The sequence below is a fragment of the Pagrus major genome, chromosome 18 (genome assembly GCF_040436345.1).
Source record: "Pagrus major chromosome 18, Pma_NU_1.0".
In the NCBI taxonomy this organism is placed as follows: domain Eukaryota; kingdom Metazoa; phylum Chordata; class Actinopteri; order Spariformes; family Sparidae; genus Pagrus; species Pagrus major.
The window spans coordinates 29,895,287-29,914,814 of record NC_133232.1 but is presented as its reverse complement, the minus strand read 5'-3'; the positions used below and the strand labels follow the sequence as shown (position 1 = coordinate 29,914,814).

The 19,528-nt window shown below is 41.6% G+C and overlaps 1 protein-coding gene across 1 annotated transcript; it reads left to right on the top strand.

Annotated features, from left to right (window-relative positions):
• Window positions 1-4,615: 4,615 nt before the first annotated feature.
• On the top strand, window positions 4,616-8,093 carry zic6 (zic family member 6). The gene is made up of 2 exons (XM_073487672.1): window positions 4,616-5,573; window positions 7,468-8,093. The coding sequence occupies exons 1-2, from the start codon at window positions 4,616-4,618 to the stop codon at window positions 8,091-8,093; spliced, it is 1,584 nt and encodes a 527-aa protein (XP_073343773.1).
• The last annotated feature ends 11,435 nt before the right edge of the window (window positions 8,094-19,528 follow it).

The window sequence follows — 19,528 nt, the reverse complement described above, 5'->3', positions numbered from 1 at the left end:
CTTCTTATATAAACAAATTGGCCTATAGCAGCTCTCAATCTTCTGGATTTTTTTCCTTCTTCTTGCAGCTAAGTGGAGTAATTTTTTTCAGACCACGTTGTCTGGCCTGTAGCCTACACTATGCTTGGCTGGCTCAGGCCGCTAGTGCTATAGACAAGTTTGTGGACTTGAAGTTAACTCAATAGTGACCAGACAGAAGTGAAATCTCCATCTCCCTTAAACAAAGGCAGATCCGTCGCCCAATATGACTTCCATTTTACCAGATACCACTGTACATGAATGTGCTTTTTCTGTATTTACATTTTAAACAGACAGAAGAGCGATCAGTGTATCCCAACGGCACAGTTAAATGAATGATACCGTGATTGACTGTTTGTGCTTAAATGGACATTGTGCTGAATGAACTTGCAGTTTTTTTTTTCTCGCTGTGATTTAATGTCACACATTCCTCCGACTGTGTGTGTGTGTGTGTGTGTGTGTGTGTCTCGGTTTAATAGGAAAATGGACCGTTGTGTTGTGTGTGTGCTGCTTAAGCTGTGTTCTCCTCGACACTTTTCTCATTTCTCTGACATTCTGCGGAGCCCTTCAACAGTATAAAGGCTCAGGTTCTGGTTCTGCACTCACACCATAAGACAGGAGATTTCATAGAGTCTCAGAGGAAAAATAAGACACCATTTTGGCTCACGGTTGTCTCAGCGAGAATACTGTTTTAACTTATTTTATCAGAATGCTTCGTGTTTTTCACGAAAACAAATATTTACATCATGCGTTGTATTTTCACATGCACGTCGCCTATATTGAATCCCATTTTATATTTCTGTGCAGGTGTAGCAGTGAATAATGAGAAGGATTTTTGTCACATATATTGCGAAGAACAGTTAAATTGTAATTTTGAATTTCACAATGTATTGCATGACTGTGCTGCGTTGCTATCAGGGGCATTTTTCGTGCTGTGTATGTGTTTGTCTGTTGGAGGAACACAGTCTGAGAAATGCTCCATCATTCCGTATTTGCTTTGTGATATCCAACCCCAGGTTTATACTTGCATATGGTACAATAATAACTGCACGGGTCATCATCTATATTTCATAGATTATATGGTCAGTTGGGTCTGGAGTGACTGCTACACAACTTTGCCTTCATATGGCTGATGGAGAGGGCTAATTGACTTCTTGCTGTGATTTACTGGAGCATCTGTCTGCAAATGGACTCATCCCAAACCTGTTAATTCATCTAAATTTCATAAAGTCATGGCAAGACCGTGCACTGCCATCTTTCATAAATTATAATACCTGAGCACACTCTGCATGAATGCATGCAGTTGTTAAAACGTATACACACACACATGCATAAACACACACATGCTGTTTATGAACACACAGTCTGACTGTCTGTCTGTCACACACAGATTTGGACACTTGATGAAATAATTTTGTGCTCTCTTTATTATTTTTTTTGCATCGTCTTGTGTTACATTAACATCACTCGCCAAGTGTAAAACCAGGAGATTTGTATAGTTAATAGTGGATAAACATTTAAATTTATAGGTGTGCGTATGTGTGTGTGTTTATGGACTTTGTGCGAATGATATTTTCCCCCAAAAAAGGTTATTTTCAAAAGAGTTCCTCTCATCGCCATCCCCGTTTTTTAAATTTTGCAGTATTTTCAGGGCCAGCACTACAACATGGCGTTGTACTGCAGCTCTGCTCCCCCTGACTGGCATTTATATTCAGCTTAATTTCATCTCCCCATATCGCCTTGGAGGTCCACGTTCACTGTGCTGGGAGTGATTTGGACCTTATGGATGTAAAGACTGTGTACTGACATGAGTGTTTTGATCGTTGGGAGTGATATTTTGTGTGCAACAGTCACTAGGATTTTGTCTGGCCTGTCAAGCAACTAACATAAATGACCCGGACTCATAAAGCTGGAGGGCTGGAGGGGATTGCAGATGTCAAAATGCTGGAAATGTGCTACAATGTGGATATCTAACCTGTTTTTTTTGGATATATTCATGTGTCGTTAGCTTGTTTTAAATTCTACATGTTCACAGATTTTGCTATATTTTTAAAAAATCAAATTAAACAAACAACACTGCAAAGATGTTATTGTAACACAACAGAACACTCAAATAATTGCAGTGTATATTTTCATTTTTGGCCATTACACTGCTCTTATAATTTTACTGTTGATCGCTGTGAAGCTAACCCTTCCACTCCAACATTAATCCCACGAAAATGAAAATTGTGCCGAACATATTTTGTAAATTTTAAACACACAAACCGACTGATTAAATACTTCCACTCATCTACTTGATTATGTTGTTATTACTACACTTACATACTTGTGCTGCAGAGAAAATGAATAGACTTGTAATTTATGGAAAACTGCTTATTAAGCTAAACTCTAATTAAGTTATGAGCACATTAAGGGCCATTTGAAAACATTGAGGCAAATGTAGATGTTATGAGCATTTAAATAATCTTTCTAAAATAAAATAAAAAACAGTATAATCAGTTATCAAACAGGCCTTTGGTGCACAATTGACTTGTTATTGAGGAGCTGAAGCTAAACATTGTTGTATTATAATTAAAAGTGCATCCATCCTCCTCTGTCCTCTCTTGTTTTGCCTTCTTGGTTGCAAATGAGGAGCTGGAATGATTTGGGGGCGCAGGTCTGTCACTCCTTTATGCTTTCTGAATGACACATTGGAAACTTTCGGTTTATATGCCTTCAGCCCCTCAATCATTTTCGGAAATGCATCGGGTTAAAGGTTGACAAACATGAGCGTCCATTACAATCATGACGGAATTAGGCCAGTTCTGGGCCTGTCTACTATTTTGCGGCGTTTAATGTCAAGTGGGCCCCTTTTGCTTTGTCTCTGCAGGTGACGTCAGCATAACAATGTGGAAAAGGGGATTTTTTTTTTTCTCTCTTTAAAAAAAAAAAAAAAAAAAAAGAAGGAGAAAAATTTTGAGCATTTCAGACAGCTCCAGTCGTTTTTTTTTTTAAGTAAGGAGGGTTTTCACCTTAAATCTATAAGCTGCAGTCCGGAGCCAACGCCACGTCATGTAGATTTAAATAAAAGCAGCAGATAAAAGAATTTGGCTAAAGTGGCGCAGGTAGAAGAAGAAGGAAAAAAAAAAGCGTTGATAGAATCAGAACCAAAGTGCAGGAGACGTGCAGCACTGAAGGAGAATGTAGAGCCTTTAGGTGCTTGTCCTCACAGCACCCCGAAGTAAGAAAGTTTATCTGAGTTTCCCAGGCAGACTCGAGCCTATCCACTGCTGCTTTTTTGGTCACGTTTTATAATTTACATTTTTACGTAACGATTTTTTACATCTGCTATAGGCCTGCCCGCGTGACGCATGGCGCGCACACTTGATGATTATTAATTTATTTTGGCCTTAACGAGAGAAAAGGCTGCATGTATAGAGACAGAGACGGTTCACAGTGGGGCTCAGAGGTAAAATAGTACATCATGTTCTGTTGTCTGCTCCTGTGACACTGCTGCAAAGTGCTGCTGTGAAATAAGTTTCTCCATTTGAGCTTGTGACGTGTTGTTGGTTGAACTACTTGTTGCTTTTATCAAACTTTTATTTTTCTTTGGACGCGATGCCAACAAGTCATCTTGTGCCCTGACGAAAAAATGCGTGTAATCCTTTAAAATAAAACATTAATGTAAAGATACTCTCACCTCAATGAGAGATCAGTTATTTGTGTATTACATAAAAAAAAAAAAATACTGCCTTAAACTTTGCCTTCATGCAGCCTAATGACACATGCATTATTAATATTTTTAAATAATTTCAAATTACTGATTTAATTGTGAGAATTAGTTGTAGCTTTCACTGTTTTTCACATGTGGCACTCCACTCAAAACGCACGCCTTGACAATAATTGGCCTGGACACGCAGTGGCCAGTCTCTCCATTATTCTTGCAGGGCAGGAGTGGGACATTTGCTTTGGCAAAGATTTCCAGTGGAATAAAAGCCGGTAGATGGGGGCTGTGATTGTCTTGTGTTCTGCTCATGTCTGCATTTAATCACTTGACTCTCATCACATGATTAGTATTTCACATTAACCTTTACGTTGTTTTTTTTTTTTTTTTTGTTCATACGTGGAGATTTGGAGAAAGGGGACTTAGGAGAAGGCGCCTAAAGTTAAAGAGGCAACAATATTTGCGAGTATCGCGGCACATTTCAAAGCATTTTCTCTGCGATATTTGAAAACGGAGTCGTGCAGTGAACGCCTGCGTGTCCCTTTTAAAACAAACCCAGCGCCTGTCAATCACAGCGCATTCCAACCAATCCCAAAGCTCCCTTTTTAAAAGCAGGTTTGCCTGCTGTGCTTTTATATTGCACCATGGCCTGTTTCGAAGCATTTTTACTACCACGGTTATTGCCACAAATCAAGAGGGCAAAGTGAACGGCATGGGACTCACACCAACTTTAACGAAATTGAGTCTGGTTCCTACTTCTCCGAAGTTCACGGCCAAGAATTTCACATGCAGATGATATACAAACAGGGGGAAATGGAAACTGAATTTGTAGGTGTATCCTGAGTGCTGAATTGGTTTGATTTTGCAAACTCACAGCCAAACTCACAACAAAACATGACAAGCCTTTCGAGGTTTAGTGGCTGCCCTCTCTCTTGCGTCAACCCCGGGGAGAGCAATACTGAACCCAGCGTGGTGCTGCCACCTTTGGCAGGAGAGCACATGGGACACCCCACTGGCAGTTCCTTAAAACTCTGCCCCTCGCACAATTTGCGAGACTACCCCGAGACGAGGTCCAGTGCATATGTTGACCATTCGGTTCCCAATTTTGCAGACTCTGGATACCCCAGCCACCGGTTAGAGCACAGCCCTAGGGGCATTATCATTGGAGCCAATCTTTCTGGAGCCGGCATGCCACCCGTCACTGATCAACTGGCATCAAGAGCTAACCAACATGGCGGGATTGGAAGGTATCGTGACTTTCCTGGCTGCAGGGACAACAGAAGCCATGCTTTTTTCACGAGTTACCAGGAGCAGGCCCACGCCTCCACCGACGCATCCCGAGACCTCGGCAGCCAGATGATGCTGGGTCTACCTGGCGACCTCCTCAACCGGACTCACCATTACAGCCAGGCTATCAACCCCAAGGGAAACAGCCAGCAGCTTGTCACACAATTCCTGGGTCTCTACAAGCCCCTCAACATGGCAATCCAGCGTGGTGGAGGCGACGCTTTCCTCAGGTGCTCCAAACAAACAGTGAAGCACGAGCTTGTGTGCAAGTGGAGTGACGGCCAAGAGGGGGTTGGGAAGCTGCCTTGCTCCAGAGCCTTCGGGACCATGTATGAACTTGTCACCCATGTGACAGTGGAGCATGTCGGAGGACCCGAGCACTCTGAATATGTTTGTCACTGGGAGAACTGTGCGAGGGACAGGAAGCCTTTCAAAGCCAAATACAAGCTGGTGAACCACGTCAGAGTGCACACAGGGGAGAAGCCCTTTCCCTGCCCCTTCCACGGCTGCGAGAAAGTTTTTGCAAGATCAGAAAATCTGAAGATCCACAAGAGGACTCACACAGGTCAGTTAATCATCCTGCTAAAACAAGATGTTCTGATAATATTAATAATAATAATAATAATAATAATAATAATAATAATGCATTTTGATGTGGGGAATTTTAATTAAAATGTGTTCAGTATTTTCAACTTGACAAACTCTTTCATTAATATTTACCAGATGTACTTTTTCTGTATCTGTGTGAACATGTTTGGTTTTTTTTATTTGTCATTATTTAATGTAATTATGGAGGTGTGCTAATTCTGCCACAGTATTTTTCACTATTCTTAATATTATTATTATTGTTGTGATTTGTATTAAATTACCATCACGTGCTGCTGCTGTTATTTAGGCCCACAGAGTCATAAAAACTGTGTCATGCAGAGCTTCCCTGGCTGCTCCTCGCCGTCTCTGTGAGCTGTCTGGTTTTTTGTAGGACAGCAGCATGTTTCAGGCTCCACGAGGAAGCACACATGAATAGTAGCCCAGTGAGCCAGTTACAGACGAGTAGGCTATAGTCTGCAGGCCTAGTTGGTTTGGGTGCCTCTCCCACTTCATTCAGTGAAATTATTAAATAAATGCCGGGACACCGGAGAGCTGTGACGTAGCCGTTACGCTGCCTGTGCCTCCCAGGGACTCAGAGCACATCACACAGTGATGGAGTGGGAAATAAAAAAATAAATAAATGAAGGTGAGCGAACGGATGACCTCAGCCTGCAAAGGAAATAATTATCAATACAAACAAAAACGAGTCACATTTCCTAAAAAGAATATTTATTTTTTGGCCTTATCTTTGTTTCATTTCTATCATTTTGGCCGGTTATTGTCAGGAAACACACTCAGATCGTGTTCAAAAAAATGCATTTCATCTAAAAATGGAGACTTTGGTGCGGCTTTTCCTTCTGAGCACAGGCTCTAATATCCTCTCTACGAAAGGATTTAGTGTGCAATCGTGTTTTACTCTTATTTTCACACACCACAGAAACCTGGTCTCACTAATTTGCAGTTACACCGAAATGTTTTCAATTAAATTCAAAATGTAAATAACGAATGAAGTGACTGACCCTCAGAAAAAATATTTATTTACCAGGTTTAATTGTGCTTTAAATTGTTTTTAACCAATGAAAGGAAACGAGGACAGAGACAGAGAGGGGACGTTTTGTTATTACACAGCTGCACATGCGTACTGTGTCTTTAACCAGACATGATTTATGTCAAGGAAATGTATGTTTATATTTTGAAATGCCAAAGCAAAGTCCTGCATTAACACACAGGGTGATAATTTAAACCGAAACTACTAAAGTTTTATTTATGAGTCCAGCTCTCAGGCTGCTGATTGTCCGGCAGACAGTGCGCAGCTGCTGCAGGCAATTCTGAGCTGGGAGATCAATTAGCATCCTGATGGCCATAATTCACTCTGCGCATGATAACTCCATTTAAAAACAAATCTTTGCATTTGCTGTGGCAGCTCCGTGATAATCTAATGCACGTTGAACCAGAAGCCTTGTTGATCCAGTGGCTCACTTGTTGCGATCAGAACTTGCCAACAAAGTTTCAGCAAACTGGTTTGAACTCTGCAATTTCATGACTCACGGCGAGATTTGTATTTTTAGGAGCAATTTACTAAAACAATGTGACATTTTCGAGACATTTCTAATGAAGGCCTGAGAGCGGCTGTGTGTTCGCAGTCACTGACTGACAGCTGAGGATCAGATAGTCACTTCACAGTGTCGAGTGAAGCCTGAATGTGCATTTTTTTGGTTTGTAGGGTCCCTTTTTTAATGAACCTGGTTACACGAAGCGCACTCAGATGACTTATGCTACAGATAATAATAAGGATATATGGTCATGGAGAGCATGCACGGGCCTGTAAGCATTTTCATAACTCGCCGCCATTTCTCTCTTTGCACGTTTAGGTGAGAAACCTTTTAAATGTGAGTTCGAGGGCTGCAACCGGAGGTTTGCGAACAGCAGCGACAGAAAGAAACATTCTCACGTGCACTCCAGTGATAAACCCTACATGTGCAAGGTCAGGGGCTGCGACAAGTGTTACACCCACCCGAGCTCCCTGCGGAAGCATATGAAGCTCCACTGCAACAAGGCCCACGACGCCAAAAGCGGTGACGCGCGTCCTGGTGACGGGGGTCACGTCGCGGAGGCCAGGTCGACCCGAGTCCCGGATGGAGTGCAGATCAGCCCCACTCATCCCCCCACCTCCACTCAAGATGTCCCCCTGTCCCCAGAGAGTCGAGACGAGTCGACCCTGAGGTCACGTTTCCATCACACGTTTGACAGCAGTTTGGACTACTCCGCACACAGGTCACAGCCCCTCTTGGACCCTTTGTTGCTACAGAGAGGCAGCTACAGGTCCCAGTCCTCCCAGTACCCCTGCGGCCAGACAGGTCACACGTTCGCCCAGAGCTCAAGGACTTTCCCCTCCACTTCCCCCTTTCAGAAAAGTATCGTCAATGGATGGTACACATGCCACAGCGGCGTGGACTCTTTCCCACCAAAGCAGTGTAACAACATCCCGTCTCTCTGAGGAAGTCCCTGTTGGCGACTTCCACTTTTTTTTTTTCCTGGGCCTATTTTTTCATGTTATAGCATAAGAAAAAAAAAACTTTACAGCTGTATCTCTATTACTCTCTGTATTTTTTTTGTGATTGTTGTATCAGATATTTTGTGACACGTCCTGAGTCATCCTATTTGAAATGTTGCATTTGCGAAATGTGGCGAAGCTTTATGTGTCGTCGTGAGGCCTTGTTCGGTTGGGTTTGGCTTGAAGCTGCATCTTCCCCCCACAGTGGCTTAGAGGAACTATATCAAAGTGTATATGCCTAATTGTTCGCTGTGTTACATAATTATTAAAGATATCTATCTCCAGTAAGTGAGACAAAAAATGAGAAAGGATTTTCTTTTTTTTTCTTTAATGGAAATCTGCGTGTTGAGTCTTCTGAAGTTATAGGCTATATTACTGGAAAGTAAAAGGAAACGTCTTGCTGAATGTAGCCCTGAGTGTTGGGGAACTTTACTGAATGTAAACTAGATGTAATGTATGTCGGAATGATAGAAACATTATTCATGTCTTTATGTGTGTCGCAAGATGAAATAAATATCCGAGAGATCTCTTCTCAAGTTAAAATTTGTGACCTAACAAGCCTGCGTGATGGGCCTGAAGCATAATTTGTCTGTAATTAAGATACTGCGAGGCTCAGTAAGTTTCTTTTTTTAATTATTATTATTATATTCCCTTGATTAAGTTCTTCTCTTCTCCCTCTTTTCATTACACATTCTTGTTTGTATTATATGTATATTTCACATTTCTGTGCAAAGTAAGACCAGTGTGAGCATAAACCAGTGTTCGTGATACTATTAAAAACGTTTAATTAGCATACAGTTCTACTGTACATAAGCCTACTGTATAATTAATTATGTATTCTATATTTTATTAAAGTGTCTATATTCTCTTTGATCAGGCGTGTGTGGTTAAACCCAATCAATGTATTCTCATCGTGAACTAAAACTTTTTTCTTTTTTTAAAAAAAAAATTGTCATAATTTCCAGTCCGCCATATTTGCAGGTTTGCAGTTTTTGTGCAAACCAGCGTGCCGCCTGGATACGGAGGGTATTCTGACGCACAGACGATTTATTCTGTCAGGCCTCTCACACAAAAACCTGCTTTGATTCAGGTGAATCTCATGTGATGGACTTTAATTTACTGAAAAATGGCCGAAATGTAATTGGTCAAACGGGCATCTCTCAACCAAAACCTGCAAGATTTAAATGATCCAAACTGCGCCATGTGAGTGCGCGCGTCAGGATACAGGTGTATCCGACACGAGGTCACGCGCATTCTGTCTCAGCACGCCCTCGTGTCCTTTCTGCTTCCACTTCGAGTCACTTCTGCAGATTTTTATATCACATGAATCACTTTTTAATATCGTGCGCACACACAAGCTCCAAAGCGTCTAACCTTGAAGGTTAGCAAGCTGCAAACAACAAATATGACCCATGTAGCCTCAAAATATTGCATTGTGCAAACACTAATACAGCCCATTAGTATTCCTATCATTATTTTATAGCACAAACAGAAAGGCTTTTATTTTCTCTATAAAGGCTTGTACATTCAAAGTGTTTCGAGCTCCTCACTTTGAGTCTGAATTAACAGATTTTCTGGATTTCACAGTTCAAAAATCACAGTCCCGCTCAGAGGGGACAGATATGTGGTGTTCATTTTCATTTGGCTGTCGACAAAAGTTGAAAAAGTTGTAGAAAAAAAAAAAATATTCATAAAACGACATGTTAGTTTTTATTTTTTGGATGCCCATACTGCTATAACAGCAAAATGTTTTGCCTCACTTCACCCAAGTTACAGTTTCTGCTGACATTTGTTCATGTTTGCTTGCTTTTTTGTACCTTCTGGAATGCAAATTTCAACCAACACCTCATTATTGTAGAGAAATAAGCTGAGAAGATTTCAGTTTGAAGCCTCGGCACAGCTTCAATTAAGTTTTTCGCTGCTGATCCTTGTGCAGAGCTAAATTCATCTATAGTCAGTATTATTGTCATGCAGCTCATTCATGGTTTACTCTGCCTGTTGTTTTTTTTTTTTTTTTTTTTTTTTGACTCCCTGTGTCAAAAATTACACCTCTCTCTGACAAAATCACCTGCTGAGTGACCAGGTTGAAGTACAGTTGATGGCACGTGTAATCGTGTGTGGCTAAAGATGATGCACACAGGGACTGTCCGTCCTCGGCCTGCTCAAGAAAAATACTGCAATGGCTTGATTATTGTGGAGGTCGGACGGGTCTCAATTATGATGAATAAGGTAATAAAGTCTCTGCTCTGCTGCCGGAAGCAAAGCTTTATACTCTGTACCTGCATGTATAGATGTCAGCATTTTATACCATTAGAGACGTGGAAGATGACCACCATTCTATACACCAATTTCCTTCTCACATATCAAAAGGAAGCCAGGTCAAAAGTGCATTAATTTTACATTTCTTTGAAATATATATGCTTACAGTGATCTGACGGCTAACTAGCTGTTTTAAGGATGTTCTTTATTCCAGCGAACGGATTCGATGAAGGGGCAGTTGTCTCGATGGCCACACAAAAAAATACATGGAGGTGAACGACTGTGTCAGAAGACATTTTCCTGCCACTGTCGACCATTTTAACACGCTTTAGCTTCTTTAAAAGTTCAGAAGACTTTGGTAATGGTGCTGTTATTTGGATGTTATGTGTACGGCAAAATAAAAGCAGGATAAACCTACAAGCCGCTCACATTATTTCTGTTGCAACATTCGTCCTTTTTTTTTATAAAAATGCTTTAAAAAAATGCTCTAATCCTCTGTGAAAACATGCAAAGTAAGTGGCTATATTTTATGTGCTTTCAGTGTAATTGTTCTTGAGTTTGGTGCAAAACTGTGATGAACTTGTTTATGCATTCTGTGTGCTGGTTTAAAGTCTGTGTTGCACATGTTGCTCATGGGGATACATCTTTTGGGAGAGTCAGATATTTTTGATGATGCATTTTTAAAGTCCCCCTTGAGTTTGGCTGCAGTTAATTTTAGCTTTTAACGTTCCATGAGGCGTCTTTGTGAAAAGCATCCACAAGTTGCAGTATCTGGACTTCAGTTTTGATAAGACAGCAACCAGTTTGAAACCAGTTTGAACCAAATCCTCCATCTATTAGCAATATTCTTCGGGGTCGGCGGGGGGGCCAGGAGCCGAACCCAGCTGAAACTAGACGAGAGGCGGTGAACACCCTGAACAGGTCCTGCTTCAATCATTTTTTTTTTTCTAATTTGCTTTTTGGTAAAGAGCAGCGATTGTGAAGCAGCATCAGCACTACCCAGGTTGATAATGATAATCATTTTCAGGGAGTTTAAGATTTTGTGTTAAGTAGTATGGCACGGCCTAATATGGATCATTTAAAGTGGTTGATTCTGTAAAAATATTTCAATTGTCAAGTGCTCCTTTCTTCCACTAAATTGAGGTGAACTGGGTTGGCTTTGATCCGCGTACTTTAATGATGTGGTGACTGAAATTTCTGAGATCGCTCTCTCTTGTATTGCAACCTTATCAATAGCTTGCATCAAAAGCTTTTGGTGTTACTGTAGTATCGATGTTTTCAAAGTAATCTCAACATATTCTGTATTTCTATCTCAGAGCTCATCCTCTAAACCCCAACTATTGTATGCACTGTCACATTCTGCCCTATTCTCCTCCATTTTCTAAAAATAGTAAATCCCGCCTCAGAAAACACAATAGAGGTGATCAAACATTATTTGGTGCTCAGAGACGCCTCTGGATTTGCATATGGAAAACTGATTTTCCGTACGCTGTGTGAGGACGTGCAGAAAGCCAAAAGGCAGCGACCTAAACTGTGAATTTCTGCGACTACCTCATGTACGAATTACGTCGTATGTTCTGACCAAGCCGTGGTAATATTCCATAATCACTGAACCCTGCCACACCCTTCCCCCCAGTAATCACAACTGATTAGACCTCAGCTTCCCAGTTTGCCACTTGTCCGCCGCCATCTTTACTCTCGCGCTCTCTGCCTAGCAACAAGCACAGACGCCATTTTGGACAGGGTATACAGGGGTATAAATCAATTTAATGTAAATAAATCCATTTCACCTTGGGATCCATTGAATTGCTATCTCGCCCTCCCCTGGGTCGCTGTTATGCCATGCTGGGGTTGAGCCCCAGCTGTGTACCAGGGGGTGGGCTGCTTTGTCACACCAGGTCTTTGGTTTTTATGCATCATCATAACCATGTATGACATCTTGCGTAACTTACACTGCGTGGCTCCCATACTTTCCCAAGTAAGGTTTAAGTAGCCGGCTCGGGCTGTGTCAGCGTTGACTCTGACTGACAAAGTGTGATTTTAATTGGATCTCTGGCTTCTCCCCCCCCCCATCCTCCCCAGGTCAAGCCAGTGGTGCTGGTGCTCCCCAACTTGCTTTCTTTTCATCCACCCCTCTGTGCCCCCCTCCCCTTTTTTTTTCGCCAGGTCCTCTTGTTCCTCCGTCTCATCTATCTCTACCCCTGCAGCTCCTGGCTATCTTCACCCTCTATGGCTCCTTCATGATGGCCCCCTAATCTCTGCCAGTGTGGTTCCATGGTAAGTAGGAGTGCTCTGCCAGAAACATGCATGGAGCTCGACTCATATATCTGCTTTTTCTGTTCACTGCCCCTCTCTCCATGGAAAATTGCAACCCCTCATGGTAAACTGGATGCAGCTGCACTGCTGTTTTTATATTTTCTTGCATTCTCTTTCCAGTTGGAGAAAAAGGACTACTGAGGGGTTCGGCATCAAGGCATCAGTGATGCTAACAATGAATAATGAGGGCAATAGTAACAATGAAAAATGATTGATTCCAAGTAAAAGATTTAACGATATATAATACAAGTGTCAATAAGATGAAACAACGGCGTGAAATGGATATGTAGCTCCTCTCGGAGAACATAAGCAAGGTAATCTGTTTCATGTCAAAGTCTTTCTTTTAATTTGACAGGTTGACAATTAATAAGCTTTTAAAAACACACCATCAGAAGCAGGGCTCTTACGTAAGACAATGCAATCGTTGCGATTCTTACGCACATGTGTTTACAAACCATAAAATGGTGAATTGGAATGTCAAGTCCCAGCGCTGTGCTCTTATGATTTAACCAGACTGATCCTTTAGATTTCTTTCTCATCCTCATCAGCGCTGCACTTTTTCTGATTTCAGCGGTGCCAGCCCCCTGTGAAGTCCAGCCTGTACCAGGGCTTATTAAACTAGGCTCCTATTCACTCTCCCCAACGGTCGCTCCACTGTCAACTTAAGCCCAAGCCCCTCGACCGCTCAGCGCTTCGACTATTGTTGCAGAATTCACCCAAAACTGAGTATCGCTGAACAGCCAATATGCAGCGGGATGGAGATAAAGGCCCCGCCCATCCTCATATCTAATGCATATCTGTCTTTTGATGCATTGCAATTTACCCCTGTGGATGGTTCTTAAAAAGATGTCTTTTTTCAGTTTTTTTCATTCATTATCCATGCCTTACATAACAGATATTTTGACAGTTCAGATGAGCCAGTTTCGGAGAGACCACGGAGACTTTAATGGTCTCCTGTGAGCTGGTGAGCTCGGGAGGTAACCATATGACTGACAATGATTATCTCATACGAAGAATAAACAACAAGCTGAAAGTTTTCATACATGGCCTGCAGTGGTTGTTGTGGCCTGTCGCAATGCAAAAAGGAGAAATAAATAATATTTTAAAAGTCCACATGTTTCAAAATTCATACTTCCAAGGTTTTTTTTGTGAGTTAGGTTGTGTGGGGTGAGCCGACCTTTGAAGATCTTTCAACTCCTGCAAGCTCCAGGCCTATGAGATGCAATGCCATCCTTTTAAGGGAATGACCATAACTTTGGTCCCCGTGCTTCTAATCCCTCCTCCAGACCCTTGTCATCAGAGATCAACCAGGCTGAGCCTTAATGTCCTCAACTCGCTGGCAAGGGCAGCTGGGAGCTTTCATGTATGTGAAGAGCCAGATGAATATGCTTAAATCTGCATGTTTGAGCAGGAATTGATGCCTTTATCTTCATCTGTGTTTCTTAACAGTTCTGCAGTATATGATCTGTGAGAAATGATCAGTTACATTCTAGAGCCTCTGATTAATGATTCACATTTTACAGAATGCATTTGAAGCTTTTGTTAGAAACAGTTTAAAAGGCTTTGATCACAACGCCTAAAGAGCACAACGACTTAGATTTTTACAAAAACAGCGCAAAAGAGACCCTAAGTGCCTGTTGTCTTTGCTGTCTCGCAAAACAATCACATTTCATTAGCAACGATTCAGTTTTGCATTTGAATACTTTTTGTATGATTTCTCGAATCTCTGTCGTTTGAGGTTGAACTTAAAAAAGGGATCACATTGATCACGGTCCAGGGTGTTTCAAAGCAAAGAGTAATCGCGAGTGTTTAATTTTATCTGTTGCAGTATGCATTGCAAGGCGGCTGTGTAATCAAGCCTGTGAACTCGACATCTGAAGGAAGGATTCTGTTTCTGATCACATCCCTATTGAAGTCCATCCATCGCTGAACACGGATGTGTTGACACACTTGAGCCTTCTCTCCTTGGTATGTGGCCGTCAAATTAATGCATGTACTTCACATGATGCTGTATATAGTTTTCAGTCGATGTCTAGTGCGTGTAGCAGTACGGAGGTCCCACATTTTAGAAAGCTGTAAGTGGGGATACGCGGCGATCTCGCTGTTAACCTTCAGCGTTACAAGAACACCCCAGGGCCTAACTCTACAATGATGGATGGAGGATGGCGGGGGTTAGGGGGGCCCACACACAACCCAGGAATTCCCCTTGGGCCTTTTCAATTACAGTTAGACCAAGCTCCACACTGTGATGATATGTTGCTTTAAGGCTGTGACATTAATGGAGGGGACAAATGTGATTTGGTGTGGTGTTGACCCCAAAGTGCATGACTCAGACAGAAGCACTCTCGTGGTGCGCAGGCAACAGGAAGAAAATGCAGGGTAACCTATTGTTGCTTTATTTATTTACAGTCATCAATAAAAATAATCCAACAGACCAAAGTGTCATTTAGGTCCCTCTGAAGTTAAAGTGCTATTGATGGAAATAGTTTATCATTAGCCACAAGCTAAAGGGAGCACAAGGAGCATGAGAGAGAGTAATAAGCCAGTAGTGTGGCTTTGAGGAGCCCAGGTAACGGAATTAAGAGTGGTGAAGGGAAAGTGGTTGACGGTCCCTTCATCTCTTTCATGATCAATAAGGCAGCGTAACCTTGTATTGGACGTTTACTATGATATGGTAATGTGATGCACAATGTGTGTATCTGCGTAGGTGTGTGTATGTGTGTGTGTGTGCGAGCACTAGTGCACATTTAACATCAAAAACAGCTGCAGTGTTTTAATGCCATGATCAACACAATTGCCAGAATAAATGTTGGCAAAGTACGTTTCTGCAAAACCACAGATTAATTAAAACCTTATATTTCTTTAGGCTCACTCTTAAATGTTTCTCTTGTCACAATGCTGTGCTTATGCTCTGGTTAGGTTTAAGCGCAAAAAACACTTGGTTAGGGTTAGGAAAACATTGTGTTTTGTCTTAAAATGACTGTTTAAGCTGCAGATAGCCTGACTTTCCATCAAAAATATATGTTTTTTTGCCGCCACAAACACAGCTGGATACAACGGCTGACGTCTCCATAAAAATACCCACAGGTGTCACGTTTACAAATCTTGAAACGCAGACTCGAACTGTGGTCACTGGCTTGGCAGCCTTGTAGCCTGCAACTCCACTGGCATCCCTTCCACATACTGATATGAAAGTCCGATAACAAACATGTAATGTGAATGTGATATGACAGTATTTAGCCTATGACACGCACAAATCTGAACTTATCTGTGGGTTGCCGAATAATTTCTCAGTACAACACCACTGTTGTAAATACAAATCCCAGGTCTGTAACAATCTGTCAGACGCAATGTAGGTGCTAACTACAAACAAAATTCAATAAATCATAATAATGTTATGTGTTGTGACTTGTATCTTGAAGTCAACATGTGTGTACCGCTGTGATCCGACCCTCTCACTGAAGTTACACAGTGCAGAAACAAGTGATAGGGGGGTGGAGTGGTTGAGACAGAGACACCATTCACCCCGTTACAAGACATTGTAACAGGGTAACAGGGTCACCACTTTAAGGTGAAAGGTTACATAATGTTGCTTTAACTGCTAACATTTTATCATGGGGACTGGGCTGGCACTATACTAGTATCAGCGCTGACTGAAACCTGTCAAGTTTGCACCCTTCCACAGATGACTTTCTAAAAGTCACAACTGCCTGCTTCTATTTTAGTCTGCAGGGAATAATCCTATGTTCTAGGTATCTGGAGGAGGCAGCGAATCAAAAATCCACCCCGTCTGCACAGAGTGTTTCTCACAGTTCCTTCGGGTCCATTAATAAAGTGGGACATGGCTGAGGTAATCAGCTCTTGTCCTCAGCTTCACTCCTGTGTCTGATACATGATCTGTACTGCCGATGCTGTTGTGAATGCCATTGTTTTTCCTTCAGTTATGTAATTGACAGAATTATGCAACCCATCTGTGCAACTGGGGTGTGCCTCAGAAATTTTAATCTGCAACAAAAAAGAACACATCCCCTTGGAAATGCAGCGCCTTCAGCGTAACAAATACAACTTCACCACTCTGCGCTGAGAGATATCAGGTCAATGCCAAAACAAAATCTGATCTCAGAAAAACAGCTGTGTGTATGTGTGGACGGGGAAGAGAGAAGAGTTTACTGAAGAAGCTGTGACTCTCTTGTTCAAAATGATAAAATATCTGAAACTTTTAAGAGCACCAGCATGAAAACATCAGCTATAAATTAATCACTAAAACAGCATATACTGTATTTGACTGGTATTATTACCACTTGATCAAACACATCATTAACTATGCTCTGTACAATTACTTGATTCAGAATATAATCCCATCTGAGAGGCCATGAAGAAACCCCTCCCTCCAGCTCATTACCACACATCTGTACTGCAAGTACCAAACTGTGCTGTTTTTCTCCACATGTTTTGAAATGTTGTACATTTATTTCCTTTTATCAACGCATAAAGTAAAGATACCAGCATGTAACAGAATAACACAGAGTAAACGGATCAGGAGCCAGCGTGGGCTGTTGGTAATGCACACACACGTGAACAAGATGCCAGAGGCAACGTGAAGTCACTGACATAATTATCTAAACACGTTTTATTATTCATCTCAGTAATAAAACAGGCCTCGCTGTTGTTGCACGTTGTAAATCCATCGCAGAGGATGCCTATAGATCAGATCTGATACGATCGATCGGATCTGATCAGATTGATACTAATTGATGCCGGAGTTTAATTTTATTGGTTCAGTTTAATTAGTGGGCAGCCTTAGCAAGGATGGAGGCTAATAAATGTCTTTTATAGTCCCCTGAGAAAGCCAGATGTTGGGGGTGGAGTGGTGGTGTGTGTTGTGTGTGTGTGTGTGTGTGTGTGTGTGTGTGTGTGTGTGTGTGTGTGTGTGTGTGTGTGTGTGTGTGCCTCCTCCAAAGTTTAAATGAAACCTAGGCCGCAGCAGCGTGGAGGACTGAAGTCCCCGTGTATTCAGTCTCACAGATCACAGAAGTTATGAAAGACTGCTCTTTGATCATTTCCATTTCTAAAATAATTTCCTTTGAACATTTCAAGTCACTCGTGCTTTTATTTATAAAGCCTATTTAGACAATCAAGGGGTTGAAAATAATTAGGCTCGCGTGCACATGAGTGCGGACATGTATTCCCTTTCAATCAGTTAAAAACCAGCTCTGTTAATTAAAGTTCTGAGCTGTTACTCTGCCCAAATAATTTTCTTATTAGCTGCTGCATTCCTTAGATCTGTTGTCAGCAGAGTGTATTTTCTTTTGGTTGCTCCTTTTCTATTTTCTTTTTTTCCTTCTCACAGAAATCCCACTGACCCATATAGTTGATCTCATTTTTGAAGCGTATAATATAGATTCCAAGTAAAGAGAATGGAGACTCTATTATTAGTCCCATTTGAGGTGCACAGCCTCCTTCTAGGTGCTGCTCTGTGTTGCCGAATTCCCTGAGTGAAGGCATTACCATCTCATTTGGGTAAGGGTGAGATTACCTCATGCAACCGAGCTGTTTCATCACAGAAAATGGAGGGGAGGGGAGGGAGGAGGGTGTGCGGGGCTGAGCTGTCGCCGCTGACTGTTTATACGGGCGGCTGAAGGTAGAGACGTCCCGGATACATTTCACAAACATCACACATGACAACTTGTGATGCCACCTTACTGATGTTTCCCTTGAAAGGTCTCTCACTAACAACAACATCCTATTGATCCGCGCCACCATTTTAACAACCTCCTCACACCCTCTCACACATGCACACCTGAGTGAGTATGGATTGAAAACGTTAGCAGTTAGCGGCTAGCTTTTTTTTTTTTGCCAACACACCCACCGTCGTCAATTAGGCCCAGTCATTGTGGGGAGCGGCCCTAGAGGAGGAGCGCAGGGAGAGAGTGATGAAAATCAGCAGTGTAAATAACGGCTCATCCCTCAGTGCTGAATTAATATGCAATACTTACATTTTTGTGCTGATTAAAAGGCTGTGGCACGTGATGAGCTATCAAAACAAGAAATAGAGTACTCGGATTAAAATTCTGCTTTTAATTGGATAGATGAAAGGAGCAATTAGTTGCAGTTGAGTTAAGTTCTTTTTTTTCCCTCAGTCAGCTTGTCCTCATTTATCAGAAAAAGGGAAATAATAATAATGATGCATTTTAACCATACTCTCTTCAGTCTTAACATTTCTGGGTTAAAGGGCTTTATTTACACTAATGTGGCCACTTTATTAGGTACACCTGTGAAATCTAAATCCCGCCTTTGCAAAGTTTATCATGTTCAGTTTTTGCTGACATTGACGGAAACATTTGGAAAATCATATTTTTCTTTGTTTATCGCTGAGGTCATAGTTAAAGATGGTGTACTGGTGTTTTGTACTGAGAGGTTATTATCAGGAACGTCAGTTAGTTCTTGTCCTCCCTCATATTAGACACACATCTGAATACAATGCAATACAATACCATCACAACTATGACGAGACATATTATTTAAATAACATCTCTATTGAGTTATTATAGGCATCATGTAAGTAGACTTTGTGGCAGTACAGGTGTATTGGATTGCTTTACACTGTACAGGTGTGTCTATTAAAGTAGCCATTAAGTGTATTTCTTCTTATTGTGATGCTTCTCTCTGTGGTTGTGGTGTAAAACTGTGCTGTAGAGGTTAGAAGGTCAAACAATGCTTTTTTAGATTTAGATATACGCACAGTTGCCAGTTTATTAGGTACATCTAGCTAAAACTAATGCATTCCACTAATGTAATGGTAA

Bases quoted from the DNA above. Each gene is read 5' to 3' on its own strand.
- zic6 (XM_073487672.1), top strand. From the start codon at position 4,616: ATGACAAGCCTTTCGAGGTTTAGTGGCTGCCCTCTCTCTTGCGTCAAC. The intron at 5,574-7,467 runs GTCAGTTAATCA...TTGCACGTTTAG, and splicing joins CCACAAGAGGACTCACACAG to GTGAGAAACCTTTTAAATGT.